Raw genomic sequence first — 25,892 nt, forward strand, 5'->3', positions numbered from 1 at the left:
TTTCTGTCATGGGAGTTAAGAATAGTGGTGACTACTCCATCATTGCTTTCAGCCATCAAAATTGCACTGAAGAAAGCTCTTTAACAACTGTTTCTGAGACTGTAATTGGCTCAGAAACATCAGCATCTTGTCATTGCTGCCTCCCATTCTCCTGTCTTGGTATTGGACTTAGAGAACAAACCCATTCTCTTTATACAGTACTGTTACTGTCGTCTTCATACTCCGCCACAAATTAGCTCCCCTGACAGAGACAGAGATAATATTATTTGTCCTCCCACTCCTGCTTCTCCCCAAACACACTATATATTTTCTCAATCCTCTCTCTTTCTCTCTGACATTCTCCCTCATTTAGTGCAGACTGACTCACTCACTCACAGAATGGTTTTGGTACTAAATTGCTGTGCACTGGCTCCATCTGTTGTTTAGATCATTTTATAACAGAGGACAGGAGCCTCAATCCCCAGCTGAAAATGTGTCCAAACCAAGTCACCTTCATATCTCTCCGGTCTCCAACTTATACAGTTGCTTTGTTTTTTGTTGTTGTAGTAAGTGATAGAGAACCCACAGACTTCCCTCTGTCATAGCTAACTGTTACGCCCCATTACACAAGGAGATTACGCAAATTCCACTGTGAATTATTTAAGGGCTGAGACCTGAGACATAAAAGCATGTGGGATATCTTTACCCTAACAAATGACAGGACATACAGTACCAGTCAATAGTTTAGACACACCTACTCATTCAAGGGTTTTTCTTTATTTTTACTATTTTCTACATTGTAGAATAACAGTGAATACATCCAAACTATGAAATAACACAAATGGAATCATGTAATAACCAAAAAAGTGTTAAACCAATCTAAATATATTTTAGATTCTTGAAAGTAACCCCCAATTTGCCTTGATGACAGCTTTGCACACTCGTGGCATTCGCTCCACCAGCTTCACCTGTAACGCTTCTCCAACAGTCTTGAAGGAGTTCTCACATATGCTGAGCACTTCACTCTGCGGTTCAACTCATCCCAAACCATCTCAATTGGGTTGAGGTGGGGTGATTATGGAGCCTAGGTCATCTGAGGCAGCACTCCCATCACTCTCCTTCTCGGTCAAATGGCCCTTACGCAGCCTGGAGGTGTGTTGGGTCATTGTCCTGTTGAAAAACAAATGTCCCACTAAGCGCAAACCAGATGTGATGGTGTGTCACTGCAGAATGCTGTGGTAGCCATGCTGTTTAAGTGTGCCTTGAATTCTAAGTAAATCACAGACAATGTCACCAGCAAAGAACCCCCACACCATCACACCTCCTCCTCCATGCTTCACGGAGGGAACCACACATGCAGAGATCATCTGTCCACCTACTTTGCGTCTCACAAAGGCACAGCGGTTGGAACCAAAAATCTCAAGTTTGGACTCATCAGACCTAAGGACAGATTTCCACCGTTCTAATGTCCATTAGTGTTTCTTGGCCCAAGTAAGTCTCTTCTTATTATTCGTGTCATTTAGTAGTGGTTTCTTTGCAGCAATTCGACCATGAAGGCCTGATTCACGCAGTCTCCTCTGAACAGTTGATGTTGAGATGTGTCTGTTGCATTTTTTGGGCTGTAATTTCTGAGGCTGGTAACTAATGAACTTATCCTCTGCAGCAGAGGTAACTCTGAGAGCCAGTTTCATCATAGTGCTTGATGGTTTTTGTGACTGCACTTGAAGAAACGTTCAAAGTTCTTGACATTTTCCGTATTGACTGACCTTCATGTCTTGAAAGTAATGATGGACTGTCGTTTCTCTTTGCTTATTTGAGCTGTTCTTGCCATAATATGGACTTGGTCTTTTACCAAATAGGGCTATCTTCTGTATACCACCCCTACCTTGTCACAACACAACTGATTGGCTCAAACACATTAAGAAGGAAGTACATTTCACAAATCAACTTTTAACAAGGCACACCTGTTAATTGAAATGCATTCCAGGTGACTACTTCATGAAGCTGGTTGACAGAATGCCAAGAGTGCGCAAAACTGTCACCAAGTCAAAGCGTGGCTACTTTGAAGAATCTCAAATATAAAATACATTTAGATTTGTTTAACTTCTTATGGCTGCAGCCCGGCGTCGGTACACTTATGACAACAGCCACTTCAAGTGCAGGGCGCGAAATTCAAAAGATATTTTTTTTAAATATTTCACTTTCACACATTAACAAGTCCAATACAGCATATGAAAGGTACACATCTTGTGAATCCAGCCAACATGTCCGATTTTTAAAATGTTTTACAGGGAAGACACAATATGTAAATCTATTAGCTAACGACGTTAGCAAAAGACACCACTTTTTTTACTCCACCAGTTTTTTACTCCATCAGTAGCTATCACAAATTCGACCAAATAAAGATATAAATAGCCACTAACCAAGAAACAACCTCATCAGATGACAGTCTGATAACATATTTATTGTATAGCATATGTTTTGTTAGAAAAATGTGCATATTTCAGGTATAAATCATAGTTTACATTTGCAGCTACAATCAGAAATTGCACCGAAAGCAGCCATAATAATTACAGGCACCAACGTCAAATACCTAATTACTCATCATAAAACATTTCTGAAAAATACATAGTGTACAGCAAATGAAAGACAGGCATCTTGTGATTCCAGCCAATATTTCCGATTTATTAAGTGTTTTACAGTGGAAAAAAAATGTAGCGTTATATTAGCTTACCACAATAGCCAGAAACACTTGGGCGCCGACGACTACGACAGATATATGAAATAGCATCATAAAATGTTTCTTACTTTTGCTGATCTTCCATCAGAATGTTGGACAAGGTGTCCTTTGTCCAGAACAATCGTTGTTTGGATTTAGAACGGCAACTTTCCCTCTTCATTTAGCAAGCGCACTAGCCTAGTGGCACAAAGCTCTCCATGTCAACAAACGGAAGAGAACGGAACACGGCAAAACTCCCGAAAAATGTTCAATAATCTGATGAAACTATATTGAAAAAACATACTTTACGATGATATGGTGACATGTATCAAATAAATTCAAAGCCGGAGATAGTAGTCGCCTATAACGGCAGCTAAACAAAAGGCAATCCCACTGTCCACCTCGCGCTCTTCAGAGTACCGAAAATGGGGGACACGTCATTCCAAGATGATGTGTTCCATCTCAGACCAAGATAATCACCTAATTTCTTCTCTCACAGCCTCTTGACACCCAGGGGAAGGTGTATGACGTGCATGTATACTAATAGGTCTCGTGCCTATTTATAGGCAGGAAGAAGAATAGAGCCTCGATTTCAGACTTTCCACTTCCGGGTCAGGATGTGTGCTGCAGAATGAGTTCTGTTTCACTCAGAGAAATAATTCAAACGGTTTTAGAAACTAGATAGTGTTTTCTATCCAATAGTAATAATAATATGCATATTGTACGAGCAAGAATTGAGTACGAGGCCATTTGAAATGGGCACCTTTTATCTGGCTACTCAATACTGCCCCTTGCAGCCCAAACAGGTTAACACTTTTTTGGTTACTACATGATTCCATATGTGTTATTTCATAGTCTTCATAGTCTACAATGTAGAAAATAGTAAAAAATAAAGAAAAACCCTGGATTGAGTAGGTGTGTCCAAACTTTTGACCGGTACTGTATATTCCTCTGTGAACCATTGGAGGGCAGAAAAATAAGAGATGAGGGAATGTGTGAGGACATTGGCATTGTATGGATTCCCTCAGAGGATCTCTCACTCTCTCCTCTCTCGCCCTGGTGTCTCTCAAGGTAGTTTCTATAGATATTTATAGGGAGCATTTACTTACTTATTTTGAGAGATAATGGGGGGCTCCTGCTGGGAGCAGAGAGAAACATAGCAGCTTTGCTGGAAGTAATATCATTTGAAAATGATTTAGTACACCAAAGTTACAGATGGGTTTTCTAATTGACACAGATTAGTCTATTAAAGCCATTTGATTGATTAATACATACTAATCTCTCAGGGACAGACATTCTCTCTTTTTTTTTTTTTTTTTCCCATTTTCTCCCCAATTTTCGTGGTATCCAATCGCTAGTAAGTACTACCTTGTCTCATCGCTACAACTCCCGTACGGGCTCGGGAGAGACGAAGGTCGAAAGCCATGCGTCCTCCGAAGCACAACCCAACCAGCCGTACTGCTTCTTAACACAGCGCGCCTCCAACCCGGAAGCCAGCCGCACCAATGTGTCGGAGGAAACACCGTGTACCTGGCCCCCTTGGCTGGCGCGCACTGCGCCCGGCCCGCCACAGGAGTCGCTGGAACGCGATGAGACAAGGATATCCCTACCGGCCAAACCCTCCCTACCCCGGACGACGCTATGCCAATTGTGCGTCGCCCCACGGACCTCCTGGTCGCGGCCGGCTGCGACAGAGCCTGGGCGCGAACCCAGAGACTCTGGTGGCGCAGTTAGCACTGCGATGCAGTGCCCTAGACCACTGCGCCACCCGGGAGGCCAGGGACATACATTCTTAACATAAATGCATCGAGTAGCTGACACACTTAGGCAAGTTTTTGGTTCTGGGTCGCCGAGATTATTTCGTAATGATACATCTGAAAATAATTGAACAATTACATACTTTTACAGCACACAACTAGTTTACAATAGGGGAATCCTGTGGCAACAGTCACTGGAATCTGAACTAGCCAAGTCCTCCATATCAGGAGAGGGAGGTTTCCATTGTGTTCAACAAAGTACTGACAGAGTATTGTGGTCTCTGGCCCAGCGTAGAACCAGAGGACTGGGCTAAGGGGTATAGGACACAAGGCCCAGAGGAAAGACAGGGAGGTCTGGTGAGACCTTGACAAGACACGAGGCCCAGAGGAAAGACAAGAGGTCTGGTGAGGCATGGGCAAGACACGAGGCCCAGAGGAAAGACGGAGAGTTCTGGTGAGACCTTGACAAGACACGAGGCCCAGAGAAAAGACAAGAGGTCTGGTGAGACCTTAACAAGACACAAGGCCCAGAGGAAAGACGGAGAGGTCTGGTGAGACCTTGACAAGACACGAGGCCCAGAGGAAAGACAAGAGGTCTGGTGAGGCACGGACAAGACACGAGGCCCAGAGGAAAGACAAGAGGTCTGGTGAGGCCTTGAAAAGACACGAGGCCCAGAGGAAAGACAAGAGGTCTGGTGAGGCATGGACAAGACACGAGGCCCAGAGGAAAGACAAGAGGTCTGGTGAGACCTTAACAAGACACGAGGCCCAGAGGAAAGACAAGAGGTCTGGTGAGGCATGGACAAGACACGAGGCCCAGAGGAAAGACAAGAGGTCTGGTGAGGCATGGACAAGACACGAGGCCCAGAGGAAAGACAAGAGGTCTGGTGAGGCCTTGACAAGACACGAGGCCCAGAGGAAAGACAAGAGGTCTGGTGAGGCATGGACAAGACACGAGGCCCGGGGGAAAGTCTGATGATACTGACGGCGCTTTCCGCTCACCATGTCCATGGTTTCAGTTTCAGATGGTGCAATCACGTGCAGTGATGAGTTTTTCCATTTCCTTTCATACACTACAGAAGTGGTTTCATTCAAACCAGTTAAGATCGAAATACAATGTTTATTATAAGCCAATAAAGATTGTAATACAATGTTTAGTATAGGGAGCCAGCACATATTCATTCAGTATATATTATAATAGAGTTGTTTCAGTGGTCGCTGACAGAGCTCAGATTCCCCTGGTCATGAGCGAGAGAGACAGTGGTGACATTGCAGCGCTGCAACACACTGACTCTGGACACGTCCTCACTGAGCCCTGGGATCAACACAACAGCTGAATAAATGCACTGAAATAGAGAGATATGAATGGGGAGAGAAAAAATGGCTGAGTGTATGAGAGGGAGAGAGTGGTATAAAGGGGCCAGAGAAGCAGCAGAGAAGAGGGAGAGAGCAAGTGAAGGAGGGAGGGAGGGGGGAATGTGCAGGGAGAGCCTTCCTGTTTTATTGACGTTCAGGTTCCTGTCTGGTGCTCTATGTCTTTCAACCCCAGGCAGCCTACACTACAGCACTATATCCCACCTCGATCCACCTCTCCTCTGCTAGCATAACAGCCTGTTTACCGACCTCAGCGCTATGTAGATCAACGAGTCTGCCTTATAGTGCAGGGGCTTTCAGCTCCATCTCTCTCTCTCTCTTCTCTCTCTCTCCATTTCTCTGCTCGTGACTTGACACAGAGGAGGCAGATATATGGAGGCTCAGGTAGGTGGGCTCATTTATGGTATCTGTTTTTTTTTCTGGCAGTGTGAGTTTGATGTCTGGTTGAAGCAGTAGCTACCTGGGTGCTGTAGTGGGGTTTAAGGGGTGTTGTTGACATGCTGGCTCAGTCGGTGTGTGGCTGCTGTAGTGGGGTTTAAGGGGTGTTGTTGACATGCTGGCTCAGTCGGTGTGTGGCTGCTGTAGTGGGGTTTAAGGGGTGTTGTTGACATGCTGGCTCAGTCGGTGTGTGGCTGCTGTAGTGGGGTTTAAGGGGTGTTGTTGACATGCTGGCTCAGTCGGTGTGTGGCTGCTGTAGTGGGGTTTAAGGGGTGTTGTTGACATGCTGGCTCAGTCGGTGTGTGGCTGCTGTAGTGGGGTTTAAGGGGTGTTGTTGACATGCTGGCTCAGTCGGTGTGTGGCTGCTGTAGTGGGGTTTAAGGGGTGTTGTTGACATGCTGGCTCAGTCGGTGTGTGGCTGCTGTAGTGGGGTTTAAGGGGTGTTGTTGACATGCTGGCTCAGTCGGTGTGTGGCTGCTGTAGTGGGGTTTAAGGGGTGTTGTTGACATGCTGGCTCAGTCGGTGTGTGGCTGCTGTAGTGGGGTTTAAGGGGTGTTGTTGACATGCTGGCTCAGTCGGTGTTTGGCTGCTGTAGTGGGGTTTACGAGGTGTTGTTGACATGTTGGCTCAGTCGGTGTGTGGCTGCAGTAGTGGGGTTTAAGGGGTGTTGTTGACATGCTGGCTCAGTCGGTGTGTGGCTGCAGTAGTGGGGTTTAAGGGGTGTTGTTGACATGCTGGCTCAGTCGGTGTGTGGCTGCAGTAGTGGGGTTTACGAGGTGTTGTTGACATGCTGGCTCAGTCGGTGTGTGGCTGCAGTAGTGGGGTTTAAGGGGTGTTGTTGACATGCTGGCTCAGTCGGAGTGTGGCTGCAGTAGTGGGGTTTAAGGGGTGTTGTTGACATGCTGGCTCAGTCGGTTTGTGGCTGCTGTAGTGGGGTTTAAGGGGTGTTGTTGACATGCTGGCTCAGTCGGTGTGTGGCTGCTGTAGTGGGGTTTAAGGGGTGTTGTTGACATGCTGACTCAGTCGGTGTGTGGCTGCTGTAGTGGGGTTTAAGGGGTGTTGTTGACATGCTGGCTCAGTCGGTGTGTGGCTGCTGTAGTGGGGTTTAAGGGGTGTTGTTGACATGCTGGCTCAGTCGGTGTGTGGCTGCAGTAGTGGGGTTTAAGGGGTGTTGTTGACATGCTGGCTCAGTCGGTGTGTGGCTGCTGTAGTGGGGTTTAAGGGGTGTTGTTGACATGCTGGCTCAGTCGGTGTGTGGCTGCAGTAGTGGGGTTTAAGGGGTGTTGTTGACATGCTGGCTCAGTCGGTGTGTGGCTGCTGTAGTGGGGTTTAAGGGGTGTTGTTGACATGCTGACTCAGTCGGTGTGTGGCTGCTGTAGTGGGGTTTAAGGGGTGTTGTTGACATATGCTGGCTCAGTCGGTGTGTGGCTGCTGTAGTGGGTTTTAAGGGGTGTTGTTGACATGCTGGCTCAGTCGGTGTGTGGCTGCTGTAGTGGGGTTAAAGGGGTGTTGTTGACATGCTGGCTCAGTCGGTTTGTGGCTGCTGTAGTGGGGTTTAAGGGGTGTTGTTGACATGCTGGCTCAGTCGGTGTGTGGCTGCTGTAGTGGGGTTTAAGGGGTGTTGTTGACATGCTGGCTCAGTCGGTGTGTGGCTGCTGTAGTGGGGTTTAAGGGGTGTTGTTGACACATGCTGGCTCAGTCGGTGTGTGGCAGTGAGGGATACAGACCGTGTCTCCAGAGTGTCTCTACAGGTGAGAGCAGAGGCTGCCAGGTCAATGGATCGTATGGTACGGCGGAGTACCGGCTCTGCTGCTTTGCACTGTTGTCTGACTTCATGGTTACACTGATCAATGTTGCCTGGAGGGAGAGAAGAGAGGGGAGAAAGAGAGAAAAGTGTTTATTTGTGTGTGCGCATACGTTTATTTAACTTAACTGTTCTTGTCCAAACAGTGACTGTAGATCTGTGGCTCCTGTGTCCTCTGCTGTTTCTCTCTGTAGACCAATGATTGTTCCCCCTGTCCTGTCTATGCTGGACCAGGGCAGCCCTGTCTCTCCCCAGCCAGAGCCAGCTCAGCTCTCCCCTCTGACTCATTGCAGAGCTCCTGGGTGATTCATCCTGCTCAGCAGCCAGCAGCATCCTATTGGCATCTTTTCAAATAAACCTATAGCGGACCGGACAGGAGCCTTCGTTAAAGCAAATTAAATACACAGATCCAAGAGAGGTCTCACTCTCATCAGTCATTTGACAGAATGGAGGTTGGCACACTACAGGGTCATTGTGTATTAATGGATTGTTTCTATGTGTTGTCAGGCCAGAGCTTTCATCATACTTTCTCCATACTAGCCACTCCTCGTTCTCAGCCCCTCTCTCTCTTTCTCGCCTTTCTGTCTTTCTTTCTCTCTTTTTCTGCCATCAAAACATTCTTTGTTGTCTGTAGGGGGTGAGTTGAGTTTTGTTTTTCAGCTAGAGATCGTAATGAAACACAGTATTCCCCTAACGATCGTTAGTCAGAATGAACAGAGTTTTGAATCCCAGGTGTTTTCTCCACATTCCAATGCGTGTAGGCCTAAATGTGCTCTGTATTCCGCATCAAGCGAGCAGGGATACTCGTTTGCTGCCTCTATAGAATATTATTTACCTCAAGACCAAACATCTGCTGAAAACAACTTAACCTTGTTCTGCCCAAATCAATGTTTACTCACTTAACCTTTCAGAGCTAGAGGCTGATAAATTGGGCTTGTCACCCTCACACTGTTCCTCCTGTTCAGCTCTCCTGGCAGTAACGACTGACTCTCAGCTCTGTGGTTCTGGTATATGTCTATAGTACACGTGTGTGGAAAGGAAAGGGGCATATCCTGGCTGTCAGCGAGGCTGGTGTCAAAGCACAGTCCCACCTGAGCTGTGCATGTGATGTTTCTGTGTACCAGCTCAGTTTCTCCTGTCCTTTAGCTCTGGCTAGCATGACTTGTGAAAAAAGCAACTTCTTATTTCTGAGTGAAATCAGGTTTGGAGGAAATTCATTGGATTAGAATCACTGCTTATCTTTGATGACCAAATTCAGTTTGGGTTTTACAGTGGTAGCCACTTTAACTGTAAGCTAATTTAAAATCAACCAGTCTCTTATGATTCAATTAATTCACTGTACTCCACCCATACCTACACATCTCATTTAAAGGAGCCAAACAGAGAGACACAGGAGTGAAATCCATCCCCCTCTCTCATATTCTCTCACGGATCCCTCAGCTTCTCCAACTGTGCATCTCCTGACTGGTCTGGTGTCATTCAGACTGCGGTTGAGGCTCACTACCCTTGGAATGACCAGTGTTTTATCCTTGTCTTATCGTGCAAGCTGGGAGAGCTGGGCCTAAGGGCTTCTAATGAGTAATTCACAGAGAACAGGACTGTGCAGGCAGTCAATAAAGCACTAAGCCTTATGGAGCAAACACTGAGTGAACAAAAGATTTGGAACACCTTTCTAATAGCTGCAGCCCAGCCTTTTCCCTCAGAACAGCCTCAATTCCTGGGGTCTTGGACTACAAGGTGTCACGCGTTCCACAGGGATGCTGACCCATGTTGACTCCAATGCTTCCCACAGTTGTCAAGTTTGCTGATGTCCTTTGGGTGGTGGACCATTCTTGATACACACGGGAAACTGTTGAGCGTGAAAAACCCAGCAGTGTTGCTGTTCTTGACAAAAACCAGTGTGCCTGACACCTACTACCATACCCTGTTAAAAGGCACTTCATCTTTTGTCTTGACCATTCACCCTCTGAATGGCACACATACACAATCCATGTCAATCAAGACATAAAAATCCTTCTTTAACCTGTCTCTTCCCATTCATCCACACTGATTTGAAGTGCATTTAATAAGTGACACCAATAAGGGAGCATAGCTTTCACCTGGATTCACCTGGTCATTCTATGTCATGTAAAAGCAAGTGTTCTTAATGTTTGGTATACTCAGTGTATATCACAGTGGTCAGGATAAGGCCAAGACACTGGAGAGATTGGCTCTCTGGTTGTAATACATGTCTCAGTAATGACTGATTCTTTCCCCTCATTCTGCAGGGCCTAATTGGGTTTGGAGTGTTGTGAGGTTTGTGTTGATATTGATGTCTTGTGGGTGTGTGAATGTTGTGTGTCCGGTAAGTTTATTTTCTCAGCTAAATCTGGTGCAATGCATCACTTCCCATACTCTGAGACGTATGTTTTGTTGTAGTGTCCCTGCCAGATAAACGTAATAAATGAACAAAAAATATTCTCGCTCCATTCCGAACAAGGGATTCTATCCCTATTGGCTTTTTAATAGGATGTTAGATGAGGTCCAGGAGGTTTTGGTTCTGTATGGATTTAATGGACACGAAACAAAGTAAGTGTGTCGGGTCATTTGTCATTGAAAATGGTAGAGGAATCCATGTATTCTACAGTACATAAGCCTATCTAACTCTCTAGTAAATGATTTAGCACCATCTTAAACCTTATCAAAAGCATTGAAGCGACTGAAACATAAAACTTGGTGCTGTATAATTAATTTCTGATATACATTGCCTCTCCTTGCCCGTGGCTCGGGTCATGAGATGAAGTTCTCACATTCTTAAAAAGTCTCTGTTCCTTCCTTCCTGTCAGCTTGGAGTGGGTTTTATGAAAATATGGAGTGACAGTAGATGTGCTGACTTGCACTCTTCCAAGACTTGCTGGAAATGAAGTATGAATGGAATTTGTACACTCAGGATGTCTGGTTCCACTGGAATGTGTTGACGACATGAAAATATTCCTCAACACTCTCGTGACCTGAAGACGACTTGGCTTAGCTTCTCATTTTCTGAAAGCCAAAATGAAAGACAATATGACTGGTTAAATCTTAGTTGCCCATGAATATGTTTTTTCAAAGGACACATTGTTTCCATGTTTTACACAGTGGCCTACAGTATAATGTGTCCACTGCTAGCTAGAACAAACCTAAGGCTTTACAAATGGAGGTATTTCAGGACATGAATAATGTATCTCCTAATTTCCCCTTCATTTTTCAGATGCTTTGAAGCAAACCTTGTAATTAATATTTAAATACTAATGATCCAGGTCCCATTGCAGTTGAAGCTCAAACGTCCCAGGTTACCGTCACCAGTAAACTGATAGGCTGACAGTTTTCAGAGGTACATTCTGTGACAGGGGTTTGGACTTAGTTGTTGTTTTCCGCTCAGATTTGCAGAGTTTTGGAGAAGAGAGGAGGTTAGAAACCGGTTAGGATTTCTTTCAGTTAACAAATGTTTGAGGGCCAGACACTGCAGTTTCCCCGAACACAATGCTTTTAGCGGTCAAACTGTAGCTATCTGGCTGTCCAATAGAAGCCTGTCTTTAGGCCTAAGTTTTATGTTCATGCTACTCTTGTGTTTTTTACAGTATCATTATATGAGGACCTACTGGACACACCTTTTAGGATCCCCACTCATAGATTAGAATCAGAATACTTCTGTGGCTTCACTGTTGTGTGAGACTCTTTAACAACGGTGTCTGACATCACTATAGGAGAATATAGAAGCTTGGCAAGTGAGGTTAATATTGTATGGAAGATAAAAAGAGCCCTTCCCCTTTTCCTCAAGGTGAGATCTACTGTACCTCTCAAATCACAGTGATATGGTGTTCCTTATCTCAGCCTTCCCACCATTTGCATGACATTAATTTCCTCCTGTTAAATCCATAGCTTAACTCTCCATCTGTAGCAGATCTCTTTAGGTGATGATGTCACTCAGTGCTAATCACCTTCTCAGTCATTATCTCGACTAGCCCCGTGGCTGCTGTCACTCCCACAGCTGGCCTTAATCATTTAGTACCAAGCACTTTTGCCTAAAACAACTTTGTGAAATTAATTATTGTACTACTGTCAATGGCCAAATGAGAAGGTCGTTAATGTGAAAAATCATCAGTCTTCTCCGTTTCAGAAGGAGCACAGAAAGTCATTCAGCACAGCTCTCATAGTCTCAACCTGTGCCTGTGTGTGAGTTTCAAACAGTCTGCAACTTCTGTGTGTGAGTTTCAAACAGTCTGCAACTTCTGTGTGTGAGTTTCAAACAGTCTGCAACTTCTGTGTGTGAGTTTCAAACAGTCTGCAACTTCTGTGTGAGTTTCAAACAGTCTGCAACTTCTGTGTGAGTTTCAAACAGTCTGCAACTTCTGTGTGAGTTTCAAACAGTCTGCAACTTCTGTGTGAGTTTCAAACAGTCTGCAACTTCTGTGTGTGAGTTTCAAACAGTCTGCAACTTCTGTGTGAGTTTCAAACAGACTGCAACTTCTGTGTGTGAGTTTCAAACAGTCTGCAACTTTTGTGTGTGAGTTTCAAACAGTCTGCAACTTCTGTGTGAGTTTCAAACAGTCTGCAACTTCTGTGTGAGTTTCAAACAGTCTGCAACTTCTGTGTGAGTTTCAAACAGTCTGCAACTTCTGTGTGAGTTTCAAACAGTCTGCAACTTCTGTGTGTGAGTTTCAAACAGTCTGTAACTTCTGTGTGTGAGTTTCAGTCTGCAACTTCTGTGTGTGAGTTTCAAACAGACTGCAACTTCTGTGTGTGAGTTTCAAACAGTCTGTAACTTCTGTGTGAGTTTCAAACAGACTGCAACTTCTGTGTGTGAGTTTCAAACAGTCTGCAACTTCTGTGTGTGAGTTTCAAACAGTCTGCAACTTCTGTGTGAGTTTCAAACAGTCCGCAATTTCTGTGTGAGTTTCAAACAGACTGCAACTTCTGTGTGTGAGTTTCAAACAGTCTGCAACTTCTGTGTGAGTTTCAAACAGACTGCAACTTCTGTGTGTGAGTTTCAAACAGTCTGCAACTTCTGTGTGAGTTTCAAACAGACTGCAACTTCTGTGTGTGAGTTTCAAACAGTCTGCAACTTCTGTGTGTGAGTTTCTTTCTCAAAATTAAGATGGTATAATTAAGCAACAAGGCCCGAGGAGGTGTGGTATATGGCCAATATACCACGGCTAAGGACTGTTCATAGGCGAGACACAACGCAGATGGCCTGGACACAGCCCTTAGCCGTGGTATATTGGCAATATACCATAAAGCCTTATTGCTATTATAAACTGGTTTCCAACGTAATTAGAGCAGTAAAAGTACATGTTTTGTCATACCCGTGGTATACGGTCTCATATAGCACAGCTGTCAGCCAATCAGCATTCAGGGCTCAAACCACCCAGTATATAATATATATTATTTGACAGATCACATCGCCTAGCCTCGCCACAGGGCAGGCCTTGTTTTTTCTGTCCCTAATCAAAGATGTAAAATGTACGATGCGGCAGGCAGCACGAGAAAGGCTTACTTTATGCCCCGTGCCAACTCAAACAATGGGCAGCGCCAGTGCAGACGGCGGGGCAGGGAGGTGCTCCTCTTGGGCTCAATAGCACCATTGTCTCTGGCCGCGGGGTTCGGATGCCACAGAGATACAGCGGGTACTACCAGGCCAGGACATACGAGGGCAAGGGAGCACACAGTAGGTAAGCAGATCTAGCAGACCTCCAGCAGAACCCCAGGGCTGAGAGAGCAGACTATAGAGAGAGGGAGAACAGGACACGACACAGAGGGAACGTCTTGTCTGGAGAAGTGATTAGCTGGATGTGGTTGGGGAGGTGAGTGAGGGAGGGGGTTAGGCGGATGACAGAGAGTGGGGAGGAGGGATGAAGAGGATTTGTTGTTGAAGTGTTGTTTTGACCCTTTCACCCCACTGCCCCCCCTTAGTTCTTTCTCTGTTTCTCGTTCTCCCTCTCTTTCTCTCTTACTCTATTCAACCTCCTTGTAATACTTACGTCGTATGTACATCCTTACAAAAATAATTGTGTATTTTTCACAGAAAGTTTGTCTGATCTCTGATGCGACTGACCAATAATGCAAACTAATTAAACTGGCAACAGATGTTATTGTGAGCCGTACAGTCAATTTGCTTAAATCAACAGCATCATTAGATTTCACTTTGCTCTTGTGTGTCTAATTTGATTTAATAGTCAGATGTACTTGTCAATCGCCCAAAACAAACAGGCCAGTTATTATATTAAGAGTGTTTCACTCACACAGCTTACGTCTGGAATATAGAAGCAGACAGTTTTTACCCACCAATGTATCAAAGCCATTGAAAATCGATTTTGGAGCCAGAGAAAGAAGGGAGAGGCGAGGGAGGCGTCTTTTACAGCATTTGGCCTCTGCTTTACAGACTGGAAGTCTGACTGATGATGGATTGGTCACCATGGTGTCGTTAGACCAGCAAGTAGATGTCAGCACAGAGCTGTAGTTTGGTTCAAAGGGCTCCACAGTGTTTGGCTGCTGAAGGGAAGTCAAGAAGTTTTGTTTTTTTCCTGTAGAAATGTGTTTGAAATTTACAGCAAATGTTGGTTCCTTTTGATGCTGTTTTTTTTTACATCACCTTTTGTTGTTGTGAGGTGCAGTAATGCAACTGACTGTACTTCTATTTTCCAGTCCCAGGAAATATGATGAGACTTGTTTGGCCTGCTTGTTTGTTATTTTATGTGTTGATTAAATTCAACATAAATAAACATCATGCATTCTGTGAACCATAAGTGGTCATATCAGTTGACCATCTCAACATGACGTGGATGAATATGCCCCGTAAAAGCAGGTCATTGTCTTTTTCCATCCCTTGGATCATTCAATAACTGTCTCACCTCTTGACTCCATTTTCCCTCCTCCTCACTCCATGGTCACTGAGATGCCTGACCTCATTGTCTTATGACATCATGGTCATAGCTCAGCTCTCCCTCAGGGTCTCTATGTGTGACTGTTTATAGAGATAACAGAGATGACTCCAATGTCAGTTCTGGCCAGCAGATGGCCCTATCAATCTGGAGGGTGGAGGCACACTGCAGGACCTGTGTGTCTATCTATGGGACAGCTGTGTCATGCACTCTGTGTCACAAGCCCTTAACCACAGATCTGAGATCAGATTACTACACCCCAATCCTTATTTAGCCTGTTTCAGTGGTCGGAGGCAAAGCCATGACATGCACTCCAGCTGCCATCTTGTGTATTTATATTCTCAGTGGTCACTCACAGTTGGTAATCTGAGCACAGTGCTGTATGTCATGGCCGATCATGAGGGATACTCTAACTGGAAAGGAAAGGGGAAGGTAATACTAGTATTGTGTCATATATCGTTGTTGTGCCCTCCAAGTAGGCCCATTGCAGTGTAATATCATCACTGAGCATTAGAGAAAGCCAATCTTCTACTAGTCATTTTGTTGCAAAATGTGGCATTACCAGAGGATTGTAATCTGTCATTGTAATGTACAGAACAACAGCACCACAGTCTACAGTGGGAGGTATTGTACCACAGTACCAGCTCTCTGTGGGTAGAGACGGTGGTGTGTTGTTCATTTCTCTGACACTGAGTTTACCATAGTGTAGTGTGTCACCTCTGATCTCACATGGCTCTGTTTTTAGCATGGCAGCACTGTGTTGTAGTGTGGTGTTGTACAGGGGCGGGGCTTAGACAGAACACAGAGAGGTAAAGAGTACTGGAGGGAAAACATTTATGCATGGACAAACAAAGCTCCACTTTACACAGCTGCATTTTATTCGCAATAACACAGGAAAAATAGGGTTTCTTTTTTTCTTTGTTACTAACAAAATGGTTGCAGTAAAAATAGAACTCGTACAAACGCACAGGCCTGGGATTGCATAGTAGACTTATTTTGACTTGACTTATTTTGAATTGTGTCGCCTTTCCATTCTTGTCCATTTAACTCTACTATCTTCTGCCACAGTGAATGTGGTGAGCAGCACAGTAGAGGTTGGGAGATCATCATTAGAGAGAGCTGGGTGTAGCAGCCCTCTCTGCATAATTGGTTGTGTGCAAAATAAGAATAACCTTAGTGCTGCTGGCGGCCAATTAAACAAATTATTTGCCTTCTTAATTGATGCAATCAAACTGCTATTTTGCTGCAGCTAGAAACTGGAGGAGGAGAAGCAGCCCATCTATTTTGCTTACTGTCACATACAATATATTGTCCCTATTCTTTGGTACCATACAACATGACTGCCACGTTCCCTATTCTAAATGTAGAGTTCAGGCATTACTAACGGATGTAGAGACACGTTTTTAAGACAAGCCCTTCAGACATCACTAGCTGGTGTCTGATGATCTTTGATGGTTCCCTGAAGATCCAGAGGTAACACATCTGTTCTGGCATCGCTGCCAGCCAGGATGAGAAACGCTGCATATCCTTTCATTACTGTCAGTCCAACCTATTTATACATCTGCTTCCAGCTCCCGATTAGACACAGGAATCCTTTATTCCCCAGAAAAATGTGTTTGTTTCTTACTTTGAACGAGTTCCTAACAACTCACTCCAAATATCCCGGGCCCCTACTTCTGTTAAAATGCTGCCGTATCAAACAATGACATCACCAAGCTAATTGCTTCCAGACCTGGAAGATAGTCTGATTTTTATCATTTTTTCTGGTACAGTGCTCACTGGCTTTGGCTTGGCCTCCCAAGAAAGCAGATATGAGAAATGGTGCAAGACATCATGTAGACAGAGTAGTGCAGCACAACTCTTTTATAAACAATACAAACTCTGTGAGTGGGGGGGGTAGTCCTGTTGTAGGATGGGGGTAGTCCTGTTGAAATTGCATTTTGCATTCTTCATTTTTAGATAGTGCTATCATTCTTTGAACTGCTTATCAATGTTTTCAATTGAGGTCCTACATAAATGGTTCCAATTATGTTGAATTTGAGCCACACTGAGCCGGTCCTGATCTTATACAGATATTACCAAAAATTCCACTTGCTTGAGGCCGTATGCTTGTCCTTGCATATTAAACTCACTCCCCAAAAATGTTAATCGACCATATGAAATCAAGTGATATTCTCCAGACCCGTAATCATTCCTAACAGATCTAAGTGGCTCTGATAATGTAGCCGTCCATCTCACCACTGGACCACCAGACCGTAATGAAATCCTCCCCTCATATCAATTCAAATCTTCCTTCCAAACGAATGTCAGCATGGATTGTGTTTATTTATTTAGTATCTCTTGTGATGAAAGTATTGACTGCCGCTGCAGCCCGAGGGGCTTTGATAATATTCTGAACTCATTTCAAAATACCGCCGAACGCTTAGATGCTCTCGCCTTGGGTTTACTAACACGTCTGAATTACAACATAATGAGCCTGTAAAATAGAGTGAAAGCCGTTTAAGAAGTTGTGGGTTTTTGATACCGTTTTTCTTCTTGGTGTGGGCGTTTTGTTTACTGTCGGTCATAACTAAACAGGGCTGCTAAACAATGGAAAGACTGCGTGACAGGTAATTCCTGTCAATTGAGTTGGATGTCTGCTGCTGTGCAATGTGTCGCCAGCTGTGGGGCTACAGCAGCACTACGGGTCTGGGTCTCTGCTCCGTCTGAAATAGCTCCTTAGTCAGTCTGCCCTCCTCCTCCTGCAGCAGCACAGCCATCTGCTGTCTCTATAACCATTATGTTCCCCACCCGCCACTCAGCTCAGCTCACAGACACACATGGTAAAATATGGAAATGTTTTCCTTGTGAGCTTCCTTCTATTTCTCTTTCTCTGTGTCTCTCTGACTCCCTCCCTCTTTCTGTTTCTCTCTCAATCTTCCATTTGAAGTCCCACATGAAAAGGGGCCAAAGGAAGCAATAATTTTCTCCCCGGGGAAGCCCAGGGTCCAGGCTTGTAATTAGAGGAAATCACCACCTTCCTCCTGAGATGAGCACGTCAGTGATTGGTGTCCCCAGTAAACCCGACTCATCTGGGAACCATTCTCCCCATATTTCTGGTGCCTGTTGTCATTACCCCCAAAAAATACCCCTGACTGGGGGGCAGTTTGGCCTTGTTCCCCCCATACCCCAACCCCCTCTCTTACTGGGTTAATTGTTCTCGGGCCCTGTCCTGTCAATCTTAAGGAGCCTAGAGAGCACAGCACCATCGCAGACAAGGGTATCTACTGGAGCTCATGCCTGACTGACACACTCAGTCCATTATGGTGCAATGGGAGACATTCTATGTGCTGCTTCATTATCTTCCATCCATGACAGAGCTTGAAAGAGCTGAATACAGACACTACAGAGAATGTGGAAGGGACATCTTGAAATGGGAAAGTGAAAAGAATAGGTGATGAGAGAGGAATAGAGAAATGAAGAGGGTATACCGATACAGAAAGGCAGGGGGACTGTACAGTAGCTCATATACCCTTTGTGATTTCATTAGAGATATGGAGGGAGGGAGAGGAGGGGCCTCTAAATTCATACTAAGAAAGACCTTTCTCTCTTCCTATTTTTGTTTATTTGCAAACATTCAGTGCTGGACCCTGAAAAACTATATTAATAGAGGTGCTTCCACCTCTCTCTCTCTCTCTCTCTCTCTCTCTCTCTCTCTCTCTCTCTCTCTCTCTCTCTCGCTCTCGCTCTCGCTCTCTCTCCCCCTCTCTCTCTCTCGCTCTCCTCTCTCACTCTCCCCCTCTCTCTCTCTCTCCCCCCTCTCACTCTCTCTGTCTGAGTGCCCTTCGTGGCTCGCTTCCTCTCCCTCCATCCCCTCCTCTCATGTTTTTTTCCCCCTCCCTCGGATAGCATGACTTTATTTTATCCTTGTTGGTCCAGGGTCATTTATATTCCCCCATCAGTGTTCTGCTAGAGGAATTCCATCCCCTTTCCTCTCCCTAGCTACAGAACACACACCCCCTTCCCTGCTCCCGCCTCCATCCATACTGCTAACAGTCCAGCGTCTCCACCCACCAGCCCCCACTTCCACCTCACACACACTCCTGCCAGCCTGAAGAGTTGAGGACAGACACACAGAGAGAGAGAGAGAGGGAAGGAAAGAGTGAGTGAAAGATTCCTCCATTCGTCTGTCAGTGGCTATACTGACTGCCTCTGCCACCTAGCAATCACTGCTAGCCCGCCTGCCTGCCATACATCCATAGGGAGCTGCCTTGAGAAGGCAAAGCAATGGGAGTATACTGTATGCTGCTAATGCAGTGTATACTGTATGCTGCTAATCCATCAGCAGTAACAGGGAGAGATGGCTGGTAATGCTTGGAGCACCTCGTCTTGTGACTGCTAGCTAGCATGTGGTGTTTGCACTGTAACTCAGAGAAGACCCAGTCCTTACTGGAGCTGGAGCTGGAGCTGGACAGCTGGTAAGGCAGGGTGGTATAGTGTGTGTGTGTGTGTGTGTGTGTGTGTGTGTGTGTGTGTGTGTGTGTGTGTGTGTTGGGGAGTGTGTTGGGGAGTGTGTGTGGGAGTGTGTGTGGGAGTGTGTGCATGCATATATTTTTTCGTGATCTGTTTGTCATTGGGTAAGGTTAGACAAGGCTAGTATGGCAAGTGATCAGGCACAATGTTTCTTAAACAGAAATGTGTTTTTGTGTGTGTGTGTCTGCGTGATTGTGTGTGTGCAACACAATCTCTGTATGCATGCTTAGATATGTGTTTCTCATTCTTAACATAGTGCTTTTCTAGTGACGTGCATAGCATATCCACATTACATGAGCCAGTGTAGATAACAGTAGTTATCTTACAGTTGTGATATTAGGTTCACGATAATGAATTCTGTGCTCCAACTTAATCGAGTTGCATAGGTGTGGGGTGTGCCATTTCGATATCACCTCTTCTTTTATCAAAATAGGCGATTTTCACTTGGCCTCTTTGCATAACTGAATAGATTGTTTGCAGCTTTACAGAATGTGATACATCAATACTGCTACAGTATAGTGTCAGTCTAACTGACATGTACAGGGCCTTCAGAAAGTATTCATACACATTTTGTTATTACTGCCTGCATTTAAAATTGATTAAATATATGTTTTTTCTCACCCATCTACACACAATACCCCATAATGACAAGTTTTTAGAAATGTTTGCAAATTTATTGAAATACAGAAATATCTAATTCAAGTATTCACACCCCTGAGTCAATACTTTGTAGAAGCACCTTTTGCAGCGATTACAGGTGTGAGTCTTTCTGGGTAAGTCTCTAAGAGTTTTCCACACCTGGTTGTGCAACATTTGCCCATTTTATTATTTTCAGAATTCTTCAAGCTCTTTAAAATTGGTTGTTGATCATTGCTAGACAACTATTTTCAGGTCTTGACATAGATTTGCAAGTAGTTTCAAGTCAAATCTGTAGCTAGGCCACTCAGGAACATTCGCTGTCTTCTTGGTAAGCAATTCCAGTGTAGATTTGGCCTTGTGTTTTAGGTTATTATCCTGCTGAAAGGTGAATTCATCTCCCAGTGCCTGGTGGGAAGTAGACTGAATCAGGTTTTCCTCTCGGATTTTGCCTGTGCTTAGCTTCATTCGTTTTTTTTTGTCCTGAAAAATTCCCCAGTCCTTAACGATTACTAACATACCCATAACATGATGCAGCCAACATTATGCTTGAAAATATGGAGAGTGGTACTCAGTAATGTGTTGTATTGGATTTGCACCAAACCTGTATTCAGGACAAAAAGTGAATTGCTTTGCCACACTTTCTGCAGTATTACTTTAGTGCCTTGTTGCAAACAGGATACATGTTTTGGAGTATTTTTATTCTTTACAGGCTTCCTTCTTTTCACTCTGTCAATTAGGTTAGTATTGTGGAGTAACTACAATGTTGTTGATTCGTTTTCAATTTTCTCCTACCACAGCCATTAAACTGTTTTAAAGTCACCATTGGCCTCATGGTGAAATTCCTGAGCAGTTTCCTTCCTCTTCGGCAACTGAATTAGGAAGGATGCCTGTATCTTTGTAGTGACTGGGTGTATTGATACACCATCCAAAGTGTAATAATAACTTCACCATTCTCAAAGGGATATTCATCTACAAATAGGTGACCTTCTTTGAGAGGTTTTGGAAAACTTCCCTGGTCTTTGTGGTTGAATCTGTGTTTGAAATTCACTGCTCGACTGAGTGACCTTACAGATAATTGTATGTGTGGGTTACAGAAGTGAGGTATTCATTAAAAAATCACGTTAAACACTATTATTGCACACAGAGTGAGTCCATGCAACTTATTATGTGACTTGTTAAGCACATTTTTACTCCTGAACTTAAGGCTTGCCATAACAAAGGGGTTGAATACTTATTGACTCAAGACATTTACGCTTTTCCTTTTTAATTAATTAGTAAAAATGTCAAAAAAATATATGCACTTTGACATTATGGGGTATTGTGTGTAGGCCAGTGACAAAACATCTCCATTTAATCAATTTTAAGTTCAGGCTGTAACACAAGAAAATGTATGTGTGCTGTATTTCTACCCATTGTCATGAGTTGAAGGGCATTCCTGTGGAGTCACTGGCTGTGACTGACTGATGGGGCTGTTCTCTTACGGCTGGATTGTCAAGGGCAGGTGTGGAGTGTGGTGCGGCGGCTAATTGAATTATTAATTACTGAGAGAATGACTGTCTGGTTGTTAGCATCGCTAGACACATGACAACTGGCAGGCTCAGGTTCAGACAGCAGCCATCCAGCACCAGGTCTGACTGGGCCTGTACGTTGGTGGGGTGAGGACTGTACTGTAGCAGCCTATATTGGCAGTGCTTTGTGGATGACGGCCATATTGAGTGAGTGGTCTGTTAATGATGCACCACCACCGAGCCATCTCTCTTTCAAAAGAGACACTTCTTTACTGCATCCGTCCTGTGCTCATGAATACCTTTGAGGCTCTTAGTTTAATACAGAATTGATCTTTTTGAATAATACAATTTAAGTCGATTTAAAAATCAACCCCTATAAGAGTTTTTATCAGTAAATCAATCATGATGCGGAATGACTCATTCAATTACAATGGAAAGTAAAGCATAGGGAAGGAAAATAAGGAATCGAGGCAGTCAGACAGTGAGTCACATGGGCGTGGCTTGCTATATAAAGCAGGCAGACAGGCATTGAGGCATTCAGTTACTGTTCGATTGAACGTTAGAATGAGCAAAACAAGTGACCTAAGCGACTTTGAGCGAGGTATGATCGTCGGTGCCAGGCGCGCTGGATCCAGTATCTCAGAAACGGGCGACCTCCTGGGCTTTTCATGCACAACAGTGTCTTGGGTTTACTGATAATGGTGCGACAAACAAAAAACAACCAGTCAGCGGCAGTCCTGTGTGCGAAAACAGCTCGTTGATTAGAGGTCGAAGGAGAATGGCAAGAATTGTGCAAGCTAACAGGCGGGCCACAAACAGGTAAATAACTGGTGTGCAGAACGACATTTAGGAACATACAACTCGTCGGTCCTTGTCACGGATAGACTATTGCAGCAGACGACAACACTGGGTTCCACTCCTATCAGCTATATACATGAAGAAGCAGCTCCAGTGGGCACTCGATAACCAACCCTGGACAATGGAGGAGTGGAAAAACATTGCCTGGTCCAACGAATCCCAGTTCCTGTTGTGTCATGCTAATGGCAGAGTCAAGATTTGGCGTAAGCAGCATGAGTCCATGGCCCCATCCTGCATGGTGTCAACGGTACAGACTGCTGGCGGTGGTGTACAACTGCGTGATGCAACAGAATTGTGGTGCATATCAATGGTGCTGCAAGCAGATGAGGAGAAAGTTTGCACCAGAGACTGCGTGGTCACTGGAATGAAGGAAAAAAGCTCACCAGACACCATTCAGTTGAATCAATGAACCTAGAGCTGTGGCATTAGAGCCCATAACCCCCACCCGCCACCCTAACCCTCACATAACCCCCACCGCCACCCTAACCCTCACATAACCCCCACCGCCACCCTAACCCTCACACCCCAAACAGTGTGCCCTCTCCAGAAGAGTAGACCACCAGCACATGTTCTCCAAACACAACAAAAACAGATGTTTTCTCTCTCCACTGCCAGCCAGTGACTCAGAGAGCTCATAAAAACAAACCCAAACTGTGGTCCACAAAGACGCAGATGTGTAAAAACGTTTCGGAGGTCAAAGCTCAACAGACCACACAGCAACATGGTAATGTAGTGCAAGTGCAGCGTTAGAAAAACAACAAAGCTATAAACAACACTCAGATTAGGGTCGCAAATGTACTGGTAGTTTACCAAAGCTACCGGAATCTTCAGTAATTAACAGAAAATCTATGTCAATATATCGTAACTTCGGTAATTTATACTTCAACTTTAAAAAAATGTATTCATAAATATACATATATATGTATATATATGAATATATGAATATATATATTCATTGATTCAACTGAATGGTGTCTGGTGAACAAAAATATAAACGCAGCATGCAACAATTTCAGAGATATTACTGAGGTACAGTTCATAAATGGAAATCAGTCAATTGAAATAAATTCCTTAGGCCCTAATCTATAGATTTTACATGACTGGGCAGGGCTGCAGCCATGAGTGGGTATAGGCCAACCCACTTGGCAGCCAGGCCCAGGCCCAGCCAATCAGAATTCGTTTTTCCCCACAAAAGGGCTTTATTACAGACCGAAATACATTTCACTATTCCATATATTTTACATGTGATAAGGCCACACAGAGGGTAAGAAATAATTAGACACCTGTGATCACCTAAAGTACCCAAAGGGCCACTAGATGTCTTGTGATAGATTACAAAAATCATTGAAAGATACAACAAGCCTAATTGAGATACATTTCTCCTTTCAGGTCCAATAATGAGAGCTAGTATACAGAAGCAGATTGGAATTTACAGTGTAGTACAGCTGGAAACTGGCTAGCTGAGCCGGCCAAGTTAACTGACGGGATCGTTAGGAGAGTTTCCAGTAGACGTTATGTAGTTGACATCGGCCTCATTACAGTCGTGATTTTTACTACTTTAATTCTGACTTCTTAATTTTAACTGTCTCCTACTTCAGTTTCAGTGGCCGAGCTAGCAGGAGCGTTGGCACACCGTCTTAGGAATGAGGAATGACTGTCTAGACAGAACACCAGTCCCAGGACCAGTGTTTGCATTTGTATTTCTGAGTCACTGGCTGGCAGTGGAGAGAGAAAACATCTGTTTTTGTTGTGTTTGGAGAACATGTGCTGGTGGTCTACTCTTCTGGAGAGGGCACACTGTTTGGGGTGTGAGGGTTAGGGTGGCGGTGGGGGTTATGTGAGGGTTAGGGTTGGCGGGTGGGGGTTATGTGAGGGTTAGGGTGGCGGGTGGGGGTTATGTGAGGGTTAGGGTGGCGGTGGGGGTTATGTGAGGGTTAGGGTGGCGGGTGGGGGTTATGTGAGGGTTAGGGTGGGGGTTATGGGCTCTAATGCCACAGCTCTAGGTTCATTGATTCAACTGAATGGTGTCTGGTGAGCTTTTTTCCTTCATTCCAATGAAGTACAAAAGGCTAAACGAGAAAAGGAAGGACATTCTGTCATACACCAAGCTCAACATAGCCTTGACAAAGATGAGCAAAAAAGACTATAAAACAAAGAAAAACAATACTGAGCTATATTGTTTAAAACAAATGAAATTATATTATTTTATGATGATACAATTGCTCAGAGAAATACATTTTATTTACAAAGTAATTAAAGTAAATCTCAAGATAATGTTCAAAATTCTTGCCACCCCTGTTTTGGAAACTCGAGCACCTTCCCGTTGTGAGGATAACGACACTGAGCCTTTTTCTAAAATGTTTTATGAGATTGAAGAACACATTAGGGGGATCTTCCTCCATACAGAATCTTTCCAGATCCTTGATATCCTCCATCTGTGCTTATGATCTGCCCTCCTCAATTCAACCCACAGGTTTTCAACGGGGTTCAAGTCCCAGAGAGAGAGATTTTGTGGTCAATTAACCATTTCTTTGTTGATTTTGATTAGTGCTTGGGGTTATTGTCGTGCTGGAAGATCCACTTGTGGCCTAGTGACAGCCTCCCAGAGGCAACCAGGTTTTTGGCTAAGATGTCCTGGTACTTGGTAAAGTTCATGATGCAGTTGACATGGGCCCCAGAACCAGTGAAAGAAAGATAGCCCCATAACATCAAAGATCTACTACCATATTTTACCGTACTGTAGGTATGAGGTACTTTTCTGAATGCGCTTCTGTTTTTCAATGCCAAACCCACCACTGATGTGCTTGGCAAAATAGCATTATTTTCATGTAATTTGAACACTGGATTTGAGTCTGGATTTGACTCCCTCCTCAACCCTTCTAGAATGCAAACGCATTCGGACACAATCAGATCGCCTGATTGGTACCAGAAACCGATGGTTTGGGCCAGAGCCAGAATACATGTGGGGAAAACGATGTTTTGAGAATTCGTCATTGGCTTTGATACTCTGATTAGTTAGAGATGATCCAATCGCTGATTACTTTGTTTTGCACAACTCCCCTCATCACCACAAAGGACTTCAATGATGGCAGATTCAGACTGAAGTATGTAGTGATGATAAGCGATCGATAGAGCAGTGGAAGAATTCAGTAAGTCGTCAGGCAACTGGAACTCCTTCAGCCTGCACGTCATTAGCAGTCCACTATTCCCAGAACCCCAGTGGATGTGACTCCTCTTTTCCGGAAAGGCGTGAATTTTGCTCCCTCTGGACTGTGTGATGGAATAAGCTGAGGCCTTTGCGTGTTTATCAGTATATGCAGAGAAAAAGGGAGGAAGGTTAGAGAGAGAGGGACAACCCACCTCTGGCTCCCCAGCTGAAAATCACTACCAGCTAAACTGACACCC

At 44.4% G+C, this 25,892-nt stretch overlaps 1 protein-coding gene across 5 annotated transcripts in view; it reads left to right on the top strand.

The window, feature by feature from the left end:
• LOC129860989 (IQ motif and SEC7 domain-containing protein 1-like) overlaps nucleotides 1–25,892 on the top strand; it is a 261,820-nt gene that overhangs the window by 188,597 nt on the left and 47,331 nt on the right. Inside the window, exon 1 of one of the 5 annotated variants that reach the window (XM_055931982.1) lies at nucleotides 19,082–19,427. The exons of the other annotated variants lie outside the window; for them this stretch is intronic. Coding sequence (XP_055787957.1) covers nucleotides 19,357–19,427 — 71 coding nt within the window. The 5' untranslated portion in view covers nucleotides 19,082–19,356. Of the gene's footprint in view, nucleotides 1–19,081; nucleotides 19,428–25,892 lie in introns of those variants that run through there. 5 annotated transcript variants of the gene reach the window in all.

Source organism: Salvelinus fontinalis, chromosome 8, assembly GCF_029448725.1.
Source record: "Salvelinus fontinalis isolate EN_2023a chromosome 8, ASM2944872v1, whole genome shotgun sequence".
Taxonomy (NCBI): domain Eukaryota; kingdom Metazoa; phylum Chordata; class Actinopteri; order Salmoniformes; family Salmonidae; genus Salvelinus; species Salvelinus fontinalis.